The sequence below is a fragment of the Nematolebias whitei genome, chromosome 19 (genome assembly GCF_014905685.2).
Source record: "Nematolebias whitei isolate Nwh7 chromosome 19, NemWhi1, whole genome shotgun sequence".
NCBI lineage: Eukaryota > Metazoa > Chordata > Actinopteri > Cyprinodontiformes > Rivulidae > Nematolebias > Nematolebias whitei.
The window spans coordinates 22,044,931-22,064,412 of NC_056516.1; the positions used below are offsets into that span (position 1 = coordinate 22,044,931).

Genomic DNA, 19,482 nt, shown 5'->3' on the forward strand with positions numbered 1-19,482 from the left:
GTGTGTGTGTGTGTGTGTGTGTGTGTGTGTGTGTGTGTGTGTGACCCATCGCATCAAATCAGGGATTAAAGTCAGATTTGGTCAAAATAAACTAAGCACATTTTCTGATTCCTGGCATGTTGTCCCCCATTGTGGAGTGAAAAGGGGAAATTGGAAACACCCTCTGTTGGTCTGTTTGTCTGTCTGTGCATGTTGTGAGCACAATAACTTGAATAAGTGAGGTACCAACTTCCATTTTGGTATGTGGGTGCATCTAGGCCAGGGGTCTGCAATCTAAGGCTCTGGAGCCACATGCAGCTCTTTGGTCCTTGGTCTGCAGCCCCTTGAAGCTTTGACCAAAGATAACCCAAAATTTAAAGTTTAATTTAAATTTAAAGCCAAATTGCCTAGAAGAAATAGGGTGAATCAAATAAATAAACATAATTGAAGTAAAAGTAGAAAGTTTTGTTTTGAAATTAAAATTTTTAAAAGTCACAATTGCATACTTAACAAAATCCCTAAAATGTAAAAATATTAATGTCAAAATTCTATATATAATTCTTGCTTTATAATGTCACGCCCACTGGCTGGGAAAAAAAAAAAAACCTTCATATAAATTCAAAGTGGCCCATGGACCACCAGTTGATATTCACAGGCGTAGCAGAATGTGCAGCTCTGGACACATTTTGTTTAGTAAGCAAAGAATAGAAATTACTCTTTATCTAAAAGGTCGCAGGCTCCTGATCTAAGCATAAGAAAGGTTCATTTCGAAATGTGGATTGCCACATCAAAATCCAAGATGGCCACCACCATTAATTATATATAAACCAGACACCTCAATCACTTGAGGAAATATGCATTCTAGTTTTTATATTGCTTAAAATCATAGTTTCCTCAAATGATTGGTGACTGGTGTGGTGGCCAGAGTTTAATCTATGATGGCCAACGCCACCATTGGCCTCCCCCTGGCTCCGCCATTGTGCCTGGTGGAAGATAAAATTGCTCCCTTCACTTGCTGGGATCCATCACTCTATGCTTTCCCGGACAAAAAAATAAAATAAAACATTCTACTATTCTTATACTCAGTGGAACTGTTACACACTAGACTATCTTGCGCCAAATAAATTAAGGTTTACATCAATTCTGGTCCAGCAAAACAGAAACTACAAACATTCACTATTCAAAACCCTCAGTGACAGTGGACGTCTTTGTACCGCTTGTTAAACTACATCCGGATACTTAGATCATCCTGATATCACGGCTGGTTCCAGAGATGCAGCTTGTTTTTTTGTTTTTTTAAATAATCTCTGGAAAACTGGTCTGAATCCTATTTTTAATGTTTTCTGAGATTTTCTTGACAACTTTTGAATAAAGACACCTCAACCCATATTTGAATATTGGGATTTCCCAGCTGGTATTGAAAGTCCTTGGGATAAGAATCAAACATTTAGGGCTTGTGAAGCATTTACATCTGTCTCCACCCTCATTTGCCCCACTGTGGGCTCTTTGAGCAAGGTGCTTAACCCACCATCCCCAGGTGCCTTGGATGGCAGTCCTCTGCTGCACACAGAGGACGGTGGTAGCTCAGTGCTCAGTGGCTTCATCAGGAAGGACATCCAACATCAAAACAGTTGCCAAAGTTGTCTCTCTGTGGCAACCCCTGAGGAAGGGAGCAGCACAATATAGCTGTCTATATCTCACTACACTAATCCTCAGTTCAGTGTGTCGGGTCACATATGAGTTGAGTTTATATGTTTTTGTCTCAATTATTGAGTTTTTATTTTCTCAATTGTCTTGATGTTCTCTCTCCATCTCCCCTGTGCTGGCTATCTCTCCTTTACATCTTTCTTTTTGCTCTTTAACTTTTCCGTTACATTCTCCTTTCAGTCTGCTCTTTCTGTAAGTACCCATCTGCCCTTCACCCTGCAGACATCCTTCACTTTTAACTGCCCTCCACACCTGTGTCTTCTTCTTCTTCCTCTCTCTTCTCGTGCTTCAGTCTTTCCTTACCGTAAAGGTGCTCCACCACCGCTCCCGCCTCGCATGTCCAAGTCTTCTCTCTCGGTGCGAGCCCAGAGCAGCACTGAGTCCACCCAGGATGCCTACTTTCAGAGCGGTGGACAGATGGCTGCAGGCCCCGGCCCCGGGCGCCCCAAGCAGCACAGCAACTCAGTGGACCTTGGTAGCTCTGACGGGCCCTCGGGCCGCACTTCCAGAGGCGGGTACTACATGACCAGCGGCCCCGGATGTTCCAGACAGCACAGCAACTCTGCAGAGAGCCTGGATGGGGTCAGGGGTTCGAGGGAGCTGGTACCCTACAGCGGGGGACCGGGAGTTGGGGTGAGGGCCAAACACAGCTGCTCAGCTGACAGCCTGCTGGAGGGTCCACCGAGGCCGGCGAGGGAACGGGACAGCAGGGTGGTCGGCAGCCTGGGGAAGTCCTCCTCTCTTACTCAGAACAGCATCGTGCTGAGTAAGGCTGGTGGGCAAGACGATGGACGTGGGGGCAGGAAGTGGAGGCCATCTATAGCTGTCCAGGTGAGAACGGACAGTTGAAACTATCCATCCATCCATTATCTTTACCCGCTTCTTCCATTTTGGGTCACGGGGTTCGCTGGTGCCCATGTCCAGCAGTCACTGTGCGAGGGGCGGGGTACACCCTGGACGGGTCGCAAGTCCATCACAGGGCCACATAGAGACAAACGAGACAAACAACCATTCACTCTCTCACTCACACCTAGGGACAATTTAGAGTTACCAATCAGCCTAACATGCATGTTTTTGGTCTGTGGGAGGAAACCGGAGTACCCGGAGAAAACCCACGCATGCACGGAGAGAACATGCAAACTCCACCCAGAAAGGCCCCTGGACCGGGGTTTGAACCAAGGACCTGCTCACTGAGAAGCAGCAGCTCTACCAGTTGCGCCACCGTGCTGCCCCCATTTGAAACTATTTGAACTTTATTTGTTTTATCGAGTTTAGTTTAGTTTTGCTGAGTCAATTTATAACAGGTGACCATTTAGCCTCGCTAATGCAGACCATTGATGTAATATCAACTAAAGAGGGCAGCGTTGTTCTTCAACATAAACTGCTCATTCTGAAACCAGGCTGGATAGATTTCATCGCTAAACTAATAATGCAAGCTGACTTTGAACAGCTGACATTCGCTGACAGCAGAAAGCAACTGAAAAATTACAGATATGTGCAGAAAAAGCTGAAAGTAGCAGAAATTGGCAGAATACTTTAAATGGGCAGAGGGAGGCTGAATAGATTTAAAACTATGAAATTAGTAAAATTAATCAACTGAAATGAGCAGGGAAAAAAACACTAAAATTAGAAACAACAAAAACATAGCTGAAAAAACCACACACACACACAAAATCTGAAATTAACAGAAAGAGGTTGGAAAAATTAAAGACATTTAAATTATTCAAAATAATCACAAAAGACAAAAATTAGCAGAAAAGTACTTTAAATTGTTACTGAAAAAAGCTTAAAGTAGCAGAAAGAAACTGAAAGGAGCTGGAGATAGCTAAAATTATCACAAAGAAGCTGCTCAAGAACAAAAGCTGAAATGAGCAGTAACAGGATGTAAACAGCACAAAGAGTTTTTGAAGGGGGTGTGAAGAGCGCCATTCATTTTCAATGAGGAAAACATGGCAGACAAAGCTAAATATTTCTAATTGTAAAAATTGCATGAATACCAAAAAGGAAGGAAGGAACGAAGGAAGGAACTAACTAACTAACGAACTAACAAACTAACTTTATTAATCCCAGGGGGGACATTTGAGACTAATCCTGAATGAGTTGTAAGTTTTTTTCCATGAACTGATCAAATAGCTCAAAGCGTGTGTAAAGAGTAACGTTCTGACAAAAGTACAGGAGAAAAATGGATCTAAACATTGTGAACATTTTAAAAACATTCACACAAATAAGAAAATGATTTAGTCTTTCTGTAAATAGATTCCTCTAACTGTTACGATGAACTTGAGGCCTCTGAGGGGAGCTGCAACTTGACTTGATTTGCTGGGTTTTCTAAGTATGCTGGACTAAAACCACGAGTGGAAATCAAGTCCGCTGGAGTTGATTTTGAATGTTGAAGGTGTTTCTCTTCTCATCTCAGGAGCTTTGTTCAGCTGGAGACTGAAAAGGTTGAGATAGCTTTGATTAAACGTCCCAGTGCTCCCTTGTCCTGGGTGACTGAGGGAACCAGCGTGTCCTTATGACTCATCGTTGAGCATGAAGAAATCTGAACATCTAAAAACAAGCAAAGATTGCATTTTCACTCTCGCTTCACGTCCACGATCAGTTCGATCATACTGAGCTGTTGTAATTTGCAGACGCACTGCAAATGGAGGCCAAAAGCTTCCCGCACTTTATATTAAAGACTGCCGGTGCATTAGTAACCTGCATGCATTTATAGCGCCTGCAGGTTACTAATGCACCTGTTTCTGTTGTTTTAGATTAACCAGCTGTAGCTGTGGGCGTTTAGATGTGTGGAAGGACAGATTTCCATCGATCCTTCCATCATCATCTATTCCTTTAGTTTTAGCTCTTTTAGTTGTTCTTTGTTGCCAAACTCTGACTGCTGTGGTTTATTTTTTCCTTTCGTGTTGCAGGTGGACAGCTCAGAGACCCTGTCAGACTCAGACAATGAAGGAAAGGCCCTAACAGAGGTGCACTCTGTAGGAATCCAAGTGGAAGATGAGAAAAGGTAACAGAAGTGCAAAGTCCAAATTATAAACATGTATTCATCTTCACAACTTCGTCCCAGCTGGAGTTGTTTTGCTTGACATTTTCGTTTGTGCTGTTATACACGCAAACTGCAAACTAAGAGCCGTGTTTGTGTACATTCATCTCCTTCCCCTCCACAATAATAAATGCCTTCATCAAGGACTGTTGGTCTTCTTACCGTAATTTATGTGAATAATTTGAATTTGTATTCAGAAAAAGGCTCTCGTCTTCGTGTGCGCCCAACAGTGCAGCCGCGCACGGCTGATTTGGAGTCTCGGTCCTATTAACTGATTTAACATTTCATCAGGTATCGCAGCTTGAACTCCAAGAACGTCTCTTTTTTTGTTGTTGGTTGGTTCACCGTTTGTGAGCGTAACCATGACTACAGCGAATCATCCACTCGCCACGACTTTCGCCTGTGACTCAGCACTTCTAATTATTTCCAACCTTGCTTGTGGGGCAGATTTGCACGCATGCATGCGGACACTCACATCATTGCAGAGTGTGCTCATGCACTCCTTCACGATGCCCCCCCCCATCACCAGAAATGAAAACAGGAGGCCAATAACACAACTCTGAGTCAGACATGGTCAGACGGCAGACAGATGAGGGAAGGTGGGGTATTAACTTGCAGCAGGGTAAACACTCATGAGCGTGGCGTGACATTTGCACACACTGATGCGTCATATGCCAGAGGATTTAGCAGGACTTATCACAACCAGTCGAGCTGCAGTGATGGCCCACAGCTCAGTCCAGCTCAAATTAGGATGTGCAATTATGAGACAAACATTTTATAAAAAAATAAAATAAAAAAACTGATAAAGGTTTGCGTGTGACTGAGCAGGCCTGGATTTGTGATGATTCTGTCTTGCAGGCGTGCACGTTTCAAACGCTCCAACAGCGTGACGGCGAGCGTGCAGGCCGACCTGGACCCCGAGGGCTTCCCGGGGCTCAGCATTGCCGTGCCAACACAGGACAAGAGTCTCCAGTTCGGCTGCTCCTTCCAGAGGCATTCGTCAGAGCCAGAGTCCGCGAGCCAGTACACGGAGTGCCACCGCACCGTCCACACACAGGGCCAGTGGGCCTACAGAGAGGTGGGTCTGCACACGGAGCGCTTCATCTGGACTTAAAATACTTTTAGAGCAGAGCGATTCAACTAAACTGCTCAGAGGGGCCACAGTTACTGAATGCCAAGAGCTCAGGAACTGGACATCCAGCGGTTATTTCATTATGGTCGTTTCCGCCGTACACATCGCACCGCCGTATAAGTGGCGTCGTTCCAAATATGTCTAATGAAGTGGAAAAAAACATAAAATACGTCGTTTTGCCGTATAAGTCTCATCTATTATGCGTCGCCGCTGACAACCTGGAAACGTGGGCTGGTGTGCCAAAAATTGATTGGCTGCCAAACGGCAAGCACGGGAGCGAGCGCGGAAGAACTTTAACAAGAATTTTTCAAGATTAACACTTAAAAACAATTATTTGTTTGCTCGACATTATAGTAAAGGTGTGTCTCAGTTGAACTTTTCCTTAATAAATGCACTTTGATGGTCAAATCTGCTGCATTTCTCCTGGGCGTCGCAGTGAAATGCAGCTGATTTGACGTTCGCTCCAGGAGTTTGGAGCAAGACGAAGGTGTCTTTGTATGGCAAACCAAGTGTCTCCTTAATAGCCACTTTTACCTATTAATGAGACACTTGGCTTGCCATATTACTCAAGCACCCTCTAGCAGCTGAAAATGGTAATGTTTAATATTTTCCATGTCCGAATGAATGAAATCGACAGATCTCGACCAAAAATTGGGTTATAAATATGGGGGAAAACATATATTATTTGCTTCAGTGTGTAAGTCGCAGACATGCTAATTTATGCAAAAAAACCTGCAACTTATACAGCGAAATTTATGGTAAGTAATCTTGTTTTACGATTTAAAATCTAGTTTTATTTAAAAATGAACCCATTGGTGGGCCGAACTTAGCACACCCATGGACCTGATTTGGCCCCCGGGCCGCCAGTTGAATAGCCCTGTTTAGACTTTTAGTAAATTTTGTCGAGTGTGTTAGTTCTTACCACTCGTTCTCACTGTACTTTTAAAATCTTCAGGCTCAGAAAATAGGTTGTAAGCATTTGTATTTTTAAGCTTTCTTCACCTTCGTGTTTGTTGAAATGTGTGTTTGTTGGATTTTCTGCTTATTGTGAAGAGAATAAAGTACATTAAAAGCTAAACACTGAAATACTACTCGATGCAGTAGTCCCTGTCTTTAATGTGATTCTGACAAAGATATTAGAAGATTAATTCAAAATGAATTGAAATTCAGTTTATTGTTGCAGCTACTTTATTTCACTAGAAGTCAGATGAGCTGGAGTCAGACTCGGTGCTTCTAAGTGATTCGAATGTTATGCCAGGATTTTATACAGGGTGGGTATACCTCAGAGGCCTGCCAAGCCGACTCGCTGCCCCACCAGGCTCCACACTTGCCTCCTCGTGCCCACACCCCTTTGCCCATTACATCGGAGCGAGCCTGGACGGGGACGCCGTCCATCGAGGGCCCACGCAGCCTGCCCGACTCGGGCCGAACCTCGCCCTGCATGAGAGATGGGGAGTTCTTCTTGCGCCTTCTGCAAACAGAGGTGGAGAGGATGGAGGGCTGGTGCCAGAACATGGAGAGAGAGGCGGAGGAGAACGAACTTCTCGAGGAGAGTAAGTTTCAGAGTATTCGAACATGCACAACTAAGTAATCCTTGGATTTGTACAAGAACACGTGTGCTGTCTTTCTGCCAGTTCTCGAGCTCATTCGAAACGCAGTTGGCAGTGCCCAGATGCTCATGTCTCAAAAAGTCCAGCAGTTCTTCCGTCTGTGCCAGCAAAGTGTGGTACGTAGTACACAACATGTGTTGCATATGGTTTTATCAAGGCAAGCCAGATCTGCTTGGCGTAAAGCAAACCTTCGAGCGTTACTTTGACAATCAACACATGTCGTCTTCCTGTGTTCCCGCTCGCTCAGGACCCCTCCGCCTACCCTCAACCCACATCGCAGGACCTGGCAGCCTTCTGGGAACTGCTCCAGCTCAACATCGAGGATGTAAGGGTTAAGTTTCAGGACCTCCAGAGGATCAAGGACTCTGGTTGGAGGCTCCCACCTGAAAAGAAGGTGAGAGGCCTGGGGGTTCAAACAGCTCTGGTTTCCCTTCAGCGTTCTCCCAGAGCCAAGATGGCTGAGTGCAGACGAGTAGCAAAGGTGGCTTTGCCTTTGGAGCCTTTGCAGACTGTAAAAATGCAGAACAGCAAGAGGAACTGAGCTGACGCAAAACTAACAATTTAAACAGCGAGTTATATTTGATTTGTCTTTTTATTTTATTTTACCTGTTTATTTTGTTTGATTTCTTGCATTGCATAAAAGGAGACCCGGAACATTCTCTTCTTGAAAGCTTAGTCCACCTTCTGATCGACTTGACAATTTTCAGTACCACACTAACTATTGTTTCTGTTTTCTTTCTTTGTTCACTTTACCTCTGTTCTCCCATTTCAATTCCTTTCATTACCCAACATCAATGCGTGCTGACTTGTTTATTCTGTGTTTTTGTCTTTTTCTTTTTTGGGGTTTCTCTTTTTTTTTCCATGTTTGTTAAATTCACTTTTTTCCTGCATGGGGTATATTTTACACCACTTGACAAATCCATCTCTTTCACCACCCAACTCGATAAATCCACTGTCCCTTCATCTTATATCTACATCTCACCATCAACGGGGTTTAGGAGGACAAGAAACTTCCTCCTCCCTTACCAAAGAAGCCAGCAGGTGGGGTGAGTGGCAGCCTCCGAGACGATAGCGTGGGAGACGGGGTCGCCGGAAGTGGAGGAAGTGGGTCGGGAGGGCTAGTGGTGCCACGAATTGGAGGGCACACCCTTCCCATCAGGGAAAAATCTCTGGACCTCGGGGATCGCCAGAGGACAGAGGCGAGAAGGAGGCTGCTGCAGACCAAGCGCACCGCCTCATTCAGGCAGAACTCGGCCACAGAGAGTGCCGACAGCATTGAGATCTACATCCCCGAAGCCCAGACTAGACTCTGAACACTCTTCCGTACACCAACCCTTTACTCCTGCAGAGTTTTTTTTATAACCTTCTGCAAGTCCTCACTGTCCACAAGCTACTCCCCTCACCACTGTCCATCAAATCAAGTAACCACCCATTAAACAAGCAATGACAGCCATTTTAGTGTCTTGAAATTCGAACATATTGTCGACACGGAGGCCTAGATCTTAAATAGGTAACTAAAAGAAGACATTTTTACTTCCTTCCTGTATACTCTGAATTTTATTTATTTTTATTTACAGTCATTTTGGCTGACAAAGAACAGTGCACTTTTGTAACAGTAGTCAGCAGCGGTTCACATCGTAGCATGCCTGTGCGTGTTCACTTGGCACATAAAGGGCTCAACAGGCACAAGACCTCGGACAGGATCTCCCAGAGTGGACCCCTGATGCCATTTACAGCAAGACTATTTGTAGGCTTTCTGAATTCACAACCTCCGTGTACCTGTACCTTTCACTGATGCTACATGAAGATGAATCAACATGTACGAATTTCTCAGCATTTTGTTTAAACGCCCTCCAAGTGAGACTCGACGAGCATTTTCCTTTGAACCAACAAATAGAACTTGCACCTTACGCTCAGGTGCCATCTGTTCACACAGGCACTCCCTCAGAGAGTACGAAACTATTCTTTTGTCTCTGCATTTTTGTTTAGTTCCTATGTATCCATCAACTCCTCTCGGCATTCAGCAGGGAGGCTCTTCGAAAGTGCTGTTAGTCTACAGAGTGCACACTCGTGGTTTATTTTGTTTTTTTGCCAAAAGGAGTTTTTGCAGTGTAGCATCACAGCCTTCAGTATGACAAACAAAACTAAAGAGAGAGACAAAATAATAGAGCGGTTTGCTCCTTGTATAGTCTCTACGAAGCTTCGAACGGTACATGGGAGAGGTTGCTGGGGGTTTTTAAGGGGTGGGGTGTCGTGTGTTTCGGTGGCTTTCCAGACTCGACTTTTCACTGTGAGAGTAAAGCACCACCAAGTGGTCAAACGAGAATGCATTCTGACAACAGCGGTCTGTAGAGAGTTTATTTCATCTCAGCCATGAACACCCCCCCAATGAAACAGCCATGAAAGGAGATCGGTTTGTTTATTTCTCACAGCTCTTTCCGTTCTCTTGAATATTGCTTGAATGGACTTTTCTTTTTATGTTTTTCTCAAATTTAAAAGATGCTCCACTCAGTTTCACACAGCACTGATAAAAGAACAATGGATGTTGTTGGCTGAAAGAAACAAATTAGAGCCATTTACTACAAATGCTAGTTCTCTTCAGAGTCTTTCCAAAGAGTCGTCAGAAACAAACAGTAGACCCATTTACACTAAAAACCTGCTCTACTGGTAATATTGGACAATTATGTTGGAAATACTTGACGTGAACAAAGTTATTTTTGTTTGTTTTGCAATGTGCCACATTCCCTTTAAAGGGCTGTTAGGCCCTTTTGAAGTGAGTTTATGTATAAAGGTTATACGTAATTAATGTTATACTTGTTGTAGATAGCTTCATGAATAACTTCAGTTTGTAGAAACTGAGTTCAAGTCCAACAGGACTGATGAGCTAATGGCTAGGTGGAATGCAGTTGGATTAGTGCTCTTTTGAAATGGCTCCAATTTTAAATAGCAACAGCGACAAGGAGAGATGGTACTTTCGGTGCATCCAGGGGTCACATCCAGCAGAATGTTCTAATTTTTACACCAAAATAACTGTAATGTGAAGCTGACAGTGATGGAAAAGTTTATAAATTAGCGTTTGCACAAGCTGCTATGACATTTTGAAGATTTGAGCTATTCTTAGAAGGCGGCAGTCGCCTACTGAATTGGGTCTATCTGAATCATATTTAAGCCACGCTTAGCTTGGCTAAGATATGAGCCAAATGGACCCACTTCCAAACTAGATTACTGCTGCCTGAAAGCAGCTCAATTTTTAAAACCAATCATATTTCTCATTATACGGTTATTTATGTGGAAATATTAATTTATTGCCAATCATTAACCTGGATGCCCTAGAAGTGCTACAGCTAGCTGTGGCTGCCATTAGTTACACTTGTAAATGCAATTCAGTGGAGTTGTTTTAAGATGGCAGCAATCCACTTGACTGTGTACGGACTAGCCTTTAGCTCATCAGTCCTGTCAGATTTGAACTCTTTTTTTTTTTTTTTTTTTAACAAATTGAAGCTGTTCAAGAATCTACCTACAACAGGGAAGATGTTCACTATTTATTACTTCCTCTCAGAAGCACACGTTAAAATGACCATTTATTTATTTTCAAGTTTATTCCTAGTTTCACACAGCCAGTATGAAAGAACGACTGATTTTCTTGGCTGAAAGAAACAAAATGGATCCTTTTACTATGAACAACAGCTCTATTCAAAGTCCTTCCAAAGAGTCATCTCAGAAACCAACAGTAAAACAATTTATAATACTTATTAAAGTTATAATATCTGACGTCTGTTTGAAACAGAACACTGATTTTGTTTGTTGTGCAATATGTTTCACGTAATTTACCTCCTGAAATGTTTACTACATGGAGTTTCCACTTTACAAAGTTTAGCACAAGTTATTATTTTTTTAAGGAGTCTTGTTTACAAAGTTAGGTCAGAATAATTGGTTTTATTATGAGTATTTCATACAGTTGCTGTGTAATTGCTTGCGTGTGAATGCACTGCGGTTATTAAACATGAAAGGCTGCGTGAAGCCTAAACCCAAGAGTCAAAATCTGCTATTTCAAAGAGAAATGAAGAATATTGGAATTTTTAAGCATGACTTTTTCCCCTTCTTTGTTTTCTTTGATGGAATATGTAAGGGGAGAAAAGAGATATTTTACTGGGAGATGTATATTTTATAATATAATCTACATTTCTAGATGCGTAGAGATTACTGAATACAGTATATGTACAAAACCTATATATCAAACGTGAAATACTGCAGTATTATTATGATAGATTATAGCCTTGTGGTATACTGCAGCTGTGTGGCATATCCAGACTCAGTACATGTGAAAAAGAAATTCAGATGACTATTATTATCTTGAATTTGTGAGTCAGGTTACAGGGTATGACTGGCAAGAACAGTCTTGCCAAGTACGATCCTACTGAGTATCTGTCTGTGGTTCTCACATCATGTACTGTTGTATCCCCTTCTCTGTACTATCTCTTAGAAGCAACTACATGTGCCTAACCAGCTAAATGTGGAGGTTTCCTTTGAACACAGTTTACACTTTAAATATATAGCTATATGTATAGAAAGAAATGTAAATAGAAAAGTACAAAGAGAATATTGTTAAAGAAATTTTTATTGTACCTTATCTCCCTCATGTTCTCTTGCAATACACACACTGGACTGGCACATTTTGTTCATGTGAATACTGCATGTTTTCTGACAACCTCCTTGGAAAAATTGACCAGATTCTCATTTTCAATCAATACAAAAGAAAGCAGATTTTGTAGCTTTTAAAGCTTTGTTGTTGTTTTTTTTTTTTTGTGATGAAAAAGAAAGAAACTGCTAGGATTTTACAACTGTTGTTACGATGAGTCACTTGTTTGTACAACTACAACCTTTTCAAGGCAACGACGCGACGACATCCTTGGAAATTACAGCCGATGTTTTGTTTTTGATCCTCAGCGGATCAGTTTTTACCACCTCTTTGTAAAAACAAGCTGCCCTGGCAGAGAGACAAGACGGGGCATCATGTTGCAGAGCAGCCTTTTTATCCCATCACCCTGCCTTCTTTTCCTTTACCCATGAACTTGACAGCATTCTATGCGGTGTTTGTCACAGCCCTCATCAAACAAAGCACAAAGAACTGCTTTACTACTGCTTCGCCACTGTGAAGGACTCTTGACTCCAACCTTACGATCCTCAACCGAGGGGATGGCAAGGTCTTTCCATCTCAAGCTGCCCTTGAGGGCCACCAGGAATCAAAAAGACTTCAAAAAGTAGCAACGTCTCCATTTCTTGCTGACTTTTTCCTGTTTGATCTTTACAAGATGAGGCCACCTTGCCTTGAAGCAGGTCCTTTACAAACACAGTTTTATTGGTTGTGACTTTTTTCTTTTCTTTTAGTAAAATGTATCTATCAGTTGTCATATATCTGCAGTAAAGACCCCAGTTCCTGGGTGTGTTGCACCATGATCTGAGCACTCGCAAAACACAGCAGACACACTACTATCTGTATGCTTTCTGCGGTTTGTAGATGTGCATAAACCCCACGTGGACAGACAAATCAACTCTGAGTACCTCAGTTTCTAGCAGCAGTGTCTCCGAACCCTAACCCAGGCCTCTGTCCTCAGGGGATTCTCGAACACAGCAACAAGACCCTGACAATACAGGGCCAAGTTGGGCCTGCAGATTCACTTTTTAGCCATTGTTCCAGGAGCAGTGCGAGGCGGTGGCCGAGGCATCAGTTTAATTGTAGCCTACTTACGTGTGTGCTGTGTACTGTGTTTCTGCGGAGCAGGAAGGGGTGTAGTAGCAGCAGATTTGAGTTTTAATTTGATATTCCTGTGAGGCTGAGCTGCTCTGGAGGCTAGTTGTTGATGCTAAGCCATGAGAAACGGCAAAACGTTGGATGGTGGAAGCATTTTGTACATCACACTTGACAATAAGAACTTTGTCTAGACTCATTTGCCCAAAATAAACAATTTTGAATTTATTTATTTTAAGTGGGATTCTATAAATAGGTAATGAATGGTTGATATCTTGTCTGCTATAGCCAACAGAATGAGCTCAGTTTGGAGAAATCCTGAAGAGAATCTCATGGAGAGGTCAAACTAACAGCTTGTCAGACTGGGGCTCAGTCCATGACAAATTTACACCAACTAGAACAAAAACTTCACACAATAGACAATTAATTATGTGAATACTGGGCAGCTTTGGTCTAATATTAAGAAGGTTGCTTTTCAAACAGAAGATTAGGGGGTTTGATCTCCAGGCCCTCCAGCATGCTGAAGCTCTTGGGCAAGACAGTGAACGCACCATTACCCTCAATATGCTTACTGGTGTAGAAGTATACCAGTGTGGACCTTTTGCCGTAGATTGTTTTGCAATTAGCTTTGCCAGCTTTTCTTAAAAAATTAGAAATGTCCCTGAAAGACGAGTTCCTTAATAAAACAATAAAGAACACACTGCTCCATATTTTAAACAATGATTGGCAAACCTAATTGCAAAACAGAACCTGTTACTTGGACTGAGTACCTTTAATACGTTCCGTCTTGCAATTAGCGCCGACAACCGTTCTTTAAATGAAAGATCTGTTCATCCATCCATTATCCTCATCCACTTAGAAATAGCCTTAAATTTCATTCTTAAAAGGTTTATTTGTTTTAAATTAATGAGGAACATATCCTACTTTGTTCCATCTTTCCATGGTCAAAACAAGCTCTTTGCTTTGCATTCCTATATATTGCTGTATCGCTGTATAATAGTTTGTCGAAGGGCGTATAACCTACGATATGGTCCTCTTGTTTTTATTCTTCCTCAAGCTGATATGTTTTACATTAACCCAGAGAATTCATTGCTCATTGGTCATAAATCAAAAGCTGTCTTACAGTAAAAAAAATAAAGAACCGATGCCTAATTGTGCTGAGGGATTGCGATCAGGAGCATAGTTCCCTAGAAAAACTATAAGATCCTGCAAAAACACAGAAGAGAATTAAAAAACATTATCCATTTTTGGAAAGTATTAGAAATAATATGCTCCTGTTCTGGATTTAAATGTTTTAAACGTTGGCAACTCTGTATTTGCAACAAGTTTTTACATAGAGTGTATGGTCAGAGTAAATAATTATAGACCTTTAAAACCATCTGATACCAAAGTGATGCGGAGTAAAAGAATACAACAGAGTTGTCATTTCACGTTCAAGTAAGTTTATTGTCATTTCACCACATGTGGTACATGAGGTGGAACAAAATTATGTACACAGGGTCCCAGTTATATCCAACAATAGCAAAAATGTAAAGTGTAAAAAGAAACAGTAAATAAGGATCTAAAATATAAACTATACACTAAACCAATGCCAAACACTACGCTAAAAGATCTAAGATATACATTATACTCTAATAATGCAAAACAATATGGCCTAACAACAGGAGCACAAACACGAGCATGAGTCTGTGTGAGCAGATGGGTACGAATGAATACAGCAAACATGAAATAATCAGCAGCATGAGATCAGCAGCATGGATAATCAGCAGCACATATCACCAGTCAAAGTGGCATTACAGTGATTTATTTATTTATTTCATCCTGGTTAGGGATTTATGAGTCTGACAGTTTCAGGGTAGAAGCTGTTCCTCACTTAATGCTCTACACTTATTTGAACTGCTACAAAACTTCTCAGTGTACATACAGTAGGTGGCTGAAATTCACACTCAAATGGGCCATGGGCTGAGAGAAATCCCCACCACCACTGTGTGTAAGCAGGCACACTATTGTCAGACTGTGCCATTAACAGAGCGGTAAGTGCACACTGTAAAGATGTATTTGTTGGCTCTCCTGCAAGCTGTTGTGTGCTCCCCTTCTCTGACTCCAGAGCAGCTCAAACCCAAGCAGGTGTTCGACTGAAACTCTGATGTGCCTTTAGCACTGAGGTGTAACTCTGTTTGCGTGTGCGTGTTCATATGCGTGTGTGCTTTCACGCAGAAATGTGACTTTACGGGACACGCACCGCTAAAAGTGAGGGTTAGCGACACCTGAGCAATTACTGTGTAATTAACAAAAAGAAGTACCTATATATCCTGCTACTGTCATGTTTACAATGAAATGTAAATACTTGTTGCCAATGAACATTGCTCTTCTCAATATTACATTTATTGTTATTACAATATGATTATCACAATTAGTCTGATTACTGTCATTAAAAATGCTAATTATTGCCACAGCTTTCATTATTAAAATGGTGTCGATTATAGCATTGGATAAACATTGTTCTGTAGGCTGTTCAAGGGCAAGTTTTGTGTGCAGTAACTAACAATACGGTTTAATCACGTTCATTTCAATAGATTGCTGCTGCTATAAGGAGACGGAGTAGAAGAAAAGCAAAGTGACATTAACTCTGGGAAGAAACTTTTCTCTGGGATCACACTCCGCTAGATGAGGGACGTAAGCTGTGAGAGTGGACGAGCCAAACATTAGGCCCTGTGTGTGTGTGTATGAGTGTGTAGGGGTGTGTTCCACTCTACAATACAAGTAGAAAATTAAGACAGACTTCGAACTGATATAGACGCTTGCTATGTTTAAAATGTAGCAAAAGGCTAAAGAAGCCTTCGTTACTTACTCCTCTTCCGCCTTCATTTCTTGTACTCTGCAGTGAACTCTATGATTTGAGATCACAGCAAACTTTTCTGTCTTTAACATCAGCATGAATTCACTTGGTTTACACAACGTTAACTTAGTCTCAAGACACCATATTGTACACACAAATATCATGCTTATGTTTTTATTTTTGTTATTTTTCTATTAAAAACAAACATCGGCTTAAGTATAGCGACAGAGTTACCGTTACCGTACGGTATAAACTCTCATGTCACCGCTATGGGATGACGCAGGATGCATGAGAACACAAACAGTGCCATCTGGCTTCGATCCGAACAGCGTTGGAGGACATTGCACAGTGTACAACGTGATTCTGTGTTTTTTGTTGTGTACATACGTCATTATTTCCGGATATCGTTTGTTTTTTGGGTCTGGATGTGTCAAAAGGAGCACGTTTTATAGCGCTGAGGCCCAGAGAGATGGCACACTGTGACGTGGTTTACCCAACACAGAATGTAACACTTTCAACGTTGTCAAAACATTTTCTAATGGCTAATACTATTACTATTATTACTACTACTATTATTATTATTATTATTATTAATATAAAGCTATTTTAGCGAGTTAAATAAGAAGGTGCTGCGTCTCTTTTGTCTTTTTTGTGTGTTGATTCTTTGACTGAATGTTTTGAGAAATCAAACATGAATCCATGTGCAAGGGTGTTACAGGAGCAAAGTAAGAAAAGGCCTTTTTGCCAAGTTCAGAGGGAATGATGGCCTGAGAGTGCACGCTGTAACTGCACTGACGACGTGGCATGTAGGTGGAGTTAAAAGAAGGCAGCAGACCAAGGAGTGATTTATAGATAAAGATGTACCAGTGTGACAGACCAATGAATACAGAGTGCAGTGATGGGTATGGTAGTTACAACCAGTTATGAACCTTAGCGTGCCATGGTAGACAGCATCCAACATCTGCAAGAAGCTGGCAGGGACATTCATGTAAATGTCATCATAATCAATAGCCGGCAGGAAAGTTGCAGCTACAAGACATTTCCTGGTGTTCAGAGTTACGATCTATTTCTGAAAAAGAAACCCAGTTTTAATTTCAGTTTATTTATTTCATTTTTAACATGTGCCTTTAAAGAGAGATGTGCATCAACTAAAATTCCCAAGTATTTGTAAGAATTCACAAACTCAATAGGAACACCATGTGTGGATAAGATAGGAGGAAGGACTGCTGATACCAACTTTCTGTTTAAAAACAGCATCCCCTTGGTTTTATCAGCATTTAGTGCCAGTTTGAGATGGAATAAGTCAGACTGAATGATGTCAAATGCAGACTGTAGACACTGGAAAACCTTGGCAACTGTATTAGCTCATCAATAAACAAGTGTATCATCAGTATAGAGATGTAAGGAGGCGTCAGGAATGTTTTGACCTACATCATTTATATGAATTGTAAAGAGAGTGGTTCCTAAAACTGAGCCTTGTGGCACACCATTATTGACAGTTAAATAGCTAGAAAAAGTATTGTGTTGAACACATTGCCTTCGACCTGAGAGTGTGATCTGAGAAAACAATATCTGAGAGCTTATGGCATAAGATGTCATGATCTACAGTGTCAAAAGCTTTGGACAGGTCTAGATAAAGTGCGGCACAGTAGAATCCAGTGCTGCAACATCATTAAAACCCTTTAGCGAAGTAGTCATTGTGCTATGTTGTTTCCTAAAGAGAGACTGCCCCCCCCCCCAGTCTCTCTTTAGGGGGGGGGGGGGGGGGATAAAATGTTTAAATAATCCAAATATTTCTTGACTTGAGTATTTACCAAGTATTTACCATTTTCTTAAACCTTAGCTAAAATACAGAGTTTGGAAATTGGTTGATAATTGTTCAGTATAGTGGGGTCGTCTCCCTTCAATAATGGTAGAACAAAAGCTGTTTTCCAAGCATTTGGAACAGTATTTTGTTGTATGGACTGGTTAAAAATGTATGATACCAGTTCTAGCATTAAGAAATAAGGAGGGAGGTCATCCGGGCATGCAGATTTTCTAGGATCCAGGTCTTTTAACAGTTTAGTGACAGAACGGTGAGAATGAGAACAAGTGGTTTACTGAGGTTTGACTTCTAGGAGAAGTTTGACTTGTAGGAGAGGTAGGTGATTTTACATTAATAACTGTGTCATCCAAGGAATTGGAGGCAACAAAATGGATGAAACAATTTAGCATCTCATGCTTATTTGCCACAGGAAAAGAGTCAACAAGTACTTGTGATGGCAGATCAGAGGAGTGAGAGCTGCCAGAGAGATATATGATAGTTTTCCATAATCACTTAGGGTCATTCAGATTTTTGGTGGTTTGACATGAATAGTAATTACATTTTGCAAGTTTAATGGAAGCTGTATGGTAATTCCGTTGTTGACGAAATTGCAAACAATTAGTATCAGAACCAGAAAGTCTTGCAGTTATCCATAGGTGATCCCTCCTGTGCAGGAGATCAGCTAACGCAGAAGTAGACCAGGGGCTGTCTCTGCCTTTTGTTCTGAACTGGTGAAATGGAGCATGTTTATTTACAAAATGAATGAAACTGTTGCAACAATATTTCCAAGCAAGGTTCATATCGTCAATAATATACGACCAGTTAGAATGTTTAACACGTGTTCAAATTTCCAGACACACAAAAGCAAAGATCCCTAAAACTCATGAGAGGAAATAAAAAAAAAACACCTCTCAAACATTTTGAAAACAACTTGTACAAGTGCTATTTAATTCAATTCAATACAGTTTATTTATATACAGTAGTGCCAAATCACAATAGAAGTTGTCTCAGGGCAGTGTACAAAAACATTCACATACAAATAAAAGGTAATTGGTAAAAGTTCTCTATCTAAGGACTCATTGAATCTTCACTTGAACACAGTCTCCCATCCTGAGCAAGCACAAAGGCAACAGTGGAAAGGAAAAGCTCCCTTTGAACAGGAAGAAACCTCCAGCAGAACCAGGCTCAGGACAAGCAGCCATCTACAGGTCCTTCTCAAAAAATTAGCATATTGTGATAAAGGTCATTATTTTCCATAATGTAATGATAAAAATGAAACTTTCATATATTTCAGATTCATTGTACACCAACTGAAATATTTCAGGTCTTTAATTGTTTTAATACTGATGATTATGGCATACAGCTCATGAAAACCCAAAATGCCTGTCCCAAAAAATTAGCATATCATGAAAAGGTTCTCTAAACAAGCTATTAACCTAACCATCTGAATCAACGACGGAACTCTAAACACCTGCAAAAGATTCCTGAGGCTTTTAAAAACTCCCAGCCTTGTTCATTACTCAAAACCGCAATCATGGGTAAGACTGCCGACTTGACTGCTGTCCAGAAGGACATCATTGACACCCTCAAGCAAGAGGGTAAGACACAGAAAGAAATTG

General features: G+C 41.4%; 1 protein-coding gene across 1 annotated transcript in view; it reads left to right on the top strand.

Moving 5' to 3' along the window:
- The window catches only part of dlgap3 (discs, large (Drosophila) homolog-associated protein 3), a 31,201-nt gene extending 22,239 nt beyond the window's left edge, over positions 1–8,962 (top strand). Inside the window, exons 5-12 of the mRNA XM_037693207.1 lie at positions 1,867–1,878; positions 1,979–2,517; positions 4,599–4,693; positions 5,588–5,807; positions 7,120–7,414; positions 7,496–7,587; positions 7,719–7,865; positions 8,470–8,962. Of these exons, the coding sequence (XP_037549135.1) occupies positions 1,867–1,878; positions 1,979–2,517; positions 4,599–4,693; positions 5,588–5,807; positions 7,120–7,414; positions 7,496–7,587; positions 7,719–7,865; positions 8,470–8,784 (1,715 nt within the window). The 3' untranslated portion in view covers positions 8,785–8,962. The remainder of the gene's footprint in view (positions 1–1,866; positions 1,879–1,978; positions 2,518–4,598; positions 4,694–5,587; positions 5,808–7,119; positions 7,415–7,495; positions 7,588–7,718; positions 7,866–8,469) is intronic.
- The last annotated feature ends 10,520 nt before the right edge of the window (positions 8,963–19,482 follow it).